The following is a 5,083-nucleotide window of genomic DNA, read 5'->3' as shown; positions in this document are numbered from 1 at the left end:
GGGGGGGGGGGGGGACCCCTAAGAAATAATAACTTTTTTTGAGGTGTGCTGCCACGTCATTAAAAATAAATGCTATGTCTTTAAAGTAGCAAACCCCAATGCGGGAAAAACAGGTGTTAACACAACGCTTAGATTAAATGGGCCCTAAAATGAAACAAGGAATCTAATTGGTTGCCATGTGTAACAACAAATGTTCTCATTAGCACACTTTCATACAAAGGCCGCTATATAGTTCATACTTGTATTATGCTCTCAGATTTGCAGTATTATCCACTAAGGAATCTCGCTTTAGGAAAAGCTTTACATGCAGCACACAGACACCAATGCTGCCAGAGCAGTACATGACTCGTTAGGGCTCATTCAAGCCAGGCCACACGTTATGCATGTGCAAGCTAAGCTGGTGTGCACTGTGAAAGGAGATGTGATGCAAATCGATACACTGTACACTGTTTACCCTTTTCTTTCTTTTTAGCTTTAATGTAATATCACATAATGACATTTCATTCAACGGTATGCACCACAGCACGCTGTGATGTGCTGCACTGACATGTAGCGCAGTGCGCAAAGATGCTGCATTTTTACACCGCATACACCACTGCACATGCATGGTGTGAACAAGGTACACGGAGAACAACTATGTGCCCCTTGCAAAATGTGATGTGTTCACATCACATTTTGTCTCAGTGGCAATTGTCACCAGGACAAATTAGAGTGAGTATCTAGATCAGGGGACAGCCAGAAACACAAACATGACAGGGGATCTACTCCTTCCCTACTCTGTTCAAGAATAAAGCAACACAAACATGACAGGGGATCTACTCCTTCCCTACTCTGTCCAAGAATAAAGCAACACAAACATGACAGGGGATCTACTCCTTCCCTACTCTGTCCAAGAATAAAGCAACACAAACATGACAGGGGATCTACTCCTTCCCTACTCTGTCCAAGAATAAAGCAACACAAACATGACAGGGGATCTACTCCTTCCCTACTCTGTCCAAGAATAAAGCAACACAAACATGACAGGGGATCTACTCCTTCCCTACTCTGTCCAAGAATAAAGCAACACAAACATGACAGGGGATCTACTCCTTCCCTACTCTGTCCAAGAATAAAGCAACACAAACATGACAGGGGATCTACTCCTTCCCTACTCTGTCCAAGAATAAAGCAACACAAACATGACAGGGGATCTACTCCTTCCCTACTCTGTCCAAGAATAAAGCAACACAAACATGACAGGGGATCTACTCCTTCCCTACTCTGTCCAAGAATAAAGCAACACAAACATGACAGGGGATCTACTCCTTCCCTACTCTGTCCAAGAATAAAGCAACACAAACATGACAGGGGATCTACTCCTTCCCTACTCTGTCCAAGAATAAAGCAACACAAACATGACAGGGGATCTACTCCTTCCCTACTCTGTCCAAGAATAAAGCAACACAAACATGACAGGGGATCTCTCCTTCCCTACTCTGTCCAAGAATAAAGCAACACAAACATGACAGGGGATCTACTCCTTCCCTACTCTGTCCAAGAATAAAGCAACACAAACATGACAGGGGATCTACTCCTTCCCTACTCTGTCCAAGAATAAAGCAACACAAACATGACAGGGGATCTACTCCTTCCCTACTCTGTCCAAGAATAAAGCAACACAAACATGACAGGGGATCTACTCCTTCCCTACTCTGTCCAAGAATAAAGCAACACAAACATGACAGGGGATCTCTCCTTCCCTACTCTGTCCAAGAATAAAGCAACACAAACATGACAGGGGATCTCTCCTTCCCTACTCTGTCCAAGAATAAAGCAACACAAACATGACAGGGGATCTACTCCTTCCCTACTCTGTCCAAGAATAAAGCAACACAAACATGACAGGGGATCTCTCCTTCCCTACTCTGTCCAAGAATAAAGCAACACAAACATGACAGGGGATCTACTCCTTCCCTACTCTGTCCAAGAATAAAGCAACACAAACATGACAGGGGATCTCTCCTTCCCTACTCTGTCCAAGAATAAAGCAACACAAACATGACAGGGGATCTACTCCTTCCCTACTCTGTCCAAGAATAAAGCAACACAAACATGACAGGGGATCTACTCCTTCCCTACTCCGTCCAAGAATAAAGCAACACAAAACATGACAGGGGATCTACTCCTTCCCTACTCCGTCCAAGAATAAAAGCAACACAAAACATGACAGGGGATCTACTCCTTCCCTACTCTGTCCAAGAATAAAGCAACATAAACATGACAGGGGATCTACTCCTTCCCTACTCTGCCCAAGAATAAAAGCAACACAAACATGACAGGGGATCTACTCCTTCCCTACCAAACATAAAGCAACACAAACATGACAGGGGATCTACTCCTTCCCTACCAAACATAAAGCAACACAAACATGACAGGGGATCTACTCCTTCCCTACCAAACATAAAGCAACACAAACATGACTGAGTAGATCCCCTTTCCCTACTCTGTCCAAAAATAAAGAAAAAAGTTTTGGCTACACATACACTTTAGGTTTCTACAAGACTTGCCTCTCCTCCACTTTTGAAGCTCCCATGTCGGCACGAACACCTTCCGGGTCTTTAGGGCTGAAAACACACCTTTGAGATTGGCTAACTCGCCCACTAACTCACCTAAAAGGTGTGTTTCACTTTTCAGTCAGCCCTGAAGACGTGGAACCGGAGACCTGGTAAAGCTATCAGAGATCATTGTGAAAGGCATCCTGACACACAGACAACGCAGCTCCTATCGCATGCATTGCAGCATACAAGGCAAGGTAACATATTAATGAGCATTGTGGTACGTTGTGTTGGGAAAGAAATGCATGCCCTTTCTTTGATCTATCCCGTCCATTTCTTTTTTCAAGCTTTATTGAAAATATCACATAAGGACATTTCATTCAACTCAATGCACCACACAAGCAGTGCAATGCAGCATACCAAATGCAAGAAAACACTGCTGCATTTTCTGGCACGTTGCGTTGGAACAAATGCTGCATGTCCTTTTCTGGGCCATTCCTGTTCATTGGCAACCCATAAAATGAATGGACTGCCTTAATGCAATTGTTTGACACAACATGCGTGCGTTAATAGGAACGGCATTAACAGGCACAGTAGCAGAGTAAAGCGAATAGGCCCATAGGAAAAAAAGGGCTGGCAGGCAGAAGAAACATACAGAGTCTCATCTGCATCGAAGCCTACTTGTCAGCAAATCTAGTAGAGTACAAGAGTTCTGCTTTGAATTCCTAGACTCGGTGAGAAAACCAAAGACTGCCACACACAGCAGTCACACCACAACCCCACCATGAGTGTGATCACCCCACTGATCTATCCCTGCAACTAGAGAGCCCAGAGCTCCTCGGCCGCCAGATAGTGCTGAAGCTGAGCTCTTCATTCCTGAAGACTATAGAGCAAGTGCTGGACAGCGCTGAATCCTGACAAGCAGATCAGCTCATCCAGGGCTCACAGGCTAGCAGTGCGCTGCTGGACACTTCCATCTCCTTAGCAAATGTCAAGAATGCCAAGTAAACCTTCTAAAGCCGGCTGCTCAAACCCCCAGGCTGCGTTGCGCCTCATTAGTAATGCAAACTCCTATGGCATGCTGCTTAAGGCGATTGTAATAATATGGGTCACTAACTAACAAGGTCGCTGCAAGTGAGTGTACTGCGCTCCACTTCTAGCAGGCACTGCAGCTCTTGGTGGGGAAGACCCTTCCCACAAGGGCCACAGCAGCACCGCAAAGCTGACTCTGTCCCCCCTGCCCCTGCAGCAGCAACCTAAGCACTGCACGCTCACCTTTTTTGAACTCTTCCAGCATGGCATCCAACTTGGTGTCGTTGAAGACAAAATGCAGGGGGTGGTTGTAGAACTTGGTGATGGTCTTGAGCGGCGTGCAGTCGTCGGGGTCGACAAAGGCCAGGTCCTTGACAAAGAGCAGGTCAACGATGTTGGAGCGGTCGCCCTCGTGGATGGGGATGCGGGTGTAGCCGCTCTCCATGATCTCGGACATGGAGTTGAAGTCCAGCATGGCGTCACCGGCCATCATGAAGCAGTCCCGCAGCGGGGTCATCACGTCTTCCACCGTCTTGGTGCGCAGCTCCAGGGCCCCCTGGATGATGTTCAGCTCCTCCTTGACCAGGTCATTGTAGGGGTCGGTGACCCGCAGCATCTCCAGCAGTTTCTCCCGGTTGTAGACGGTGCCGATCTCCTGGCCGAGCACGCAATCCAGCAGCTTGCTGACGGGGTAGGAGGCCGGAAAGGTCATCATCATGAAGAACTTAGTCAGGAAGATGGTGTTGGCGCCGACGGCCAAACCGTGGCGGGAGCAGATGGCCTGCGGCACGATCTCACCGAAGATGACAATGCCGATGGTGGAAATGACCACGGCCACCAGCCCCGAGCCGGCGATGTCGTCCAGCAGGATGGTCAGGGTAGTGTTGACCAGCACGTTGCCCAGCAGCAGGGAGCACAGCAGGTAGTTACCCTGGCGGCGGACAGGCTCGATGCGCTTGGCGTAGTTCTTCTCCTTGTCGGTTCCACAGTTCTGCACGATGCGGAGCTCCATGGGGTCCAGCGCCATGAGGCCCAGGTTAAGCCCACTGAACATGCCGGACAAGCAGAGGAGGAGCGCGATGAAGATGACCTGCAGCCAGAAGGGGAGCAGGAACTTCTTCTCCTCCACCACGATCACCCGGGTGTCATCCCCGACATGGTACACCCAGGTGGTCTCAGTCCAGGGCTGCGAGTGGGCGGCTCCGCCGGGGCTGGGCGGCGGGGAGGACACGGACGTGCACAGGTAGTACGCCTTGCTCTTCTCCGTCTTGCGCAGCGGCTTGATGACGATCTGGATGATGCCGGAGCTGCTGCGGCTCACCTCGATGTGCGGCTGGACCAGGATGTCGGAGGTGCGGATGCCGCACGGGTGGAAGCTCTCGGAGGGCGAGTCCTGCTCCCCGTCCCAAGGCGGCGGGTGCTCGGTGAAGGCGATCTTGGACCACGTCTCGTTGTCGATGTTCTGCCCGTACACTCGCAGCTTGACCCGGGTCCGCTCGCTCACCCGCAGCGCT

The 5,083-nt window shown here is 49.4% G+C and overlaps 1 protein-coding gene across 1 annotated transcript in view; it reads right to left on the bottom strand.

The window, feature by feature from the left end:
* Positions 1 to 5,083, bottom strand: part of CNNM2 (cyclin and CBS domain divalent metal cation transport mediator 2) — a 117,696-nt gene that overhangs the window by 108,020 nt on the left and 4,593 nt on the right. Inside the window, exon 2 of the mRNA XM_018553397.1 lies at positions 3,813 to 5,081. Within this exon, the coding sequence (XP_018408899.1) occupies positions 3,813 to 5,081 (1,269 nt within the window). The remainder of the gene's footprint in view (positions 1 to 3,812; positions 5,082 to 5,083) is intronic.

Source organism: Nanorana parkeri, unplaced genomic scaffold (assembly GCF_000935625.1).
Source record: "Nanorana parkeri isolate BGI_ZX_2015 unplaced genomic scaffold, ASM93562v1 scaffold119, whole genome shotgun sequence".
Classification (NCBI taxonomy): Eukaryota; Metazoa; Chordata; class Amphibia; order Anura; family Dicroglossidae; genus Nanorana; species Nanorana parkeri.
Note: the sequence above shows the minus strand (reverse complement) of the source record. Positions and strands in the feature narration are given on the sequence as shown.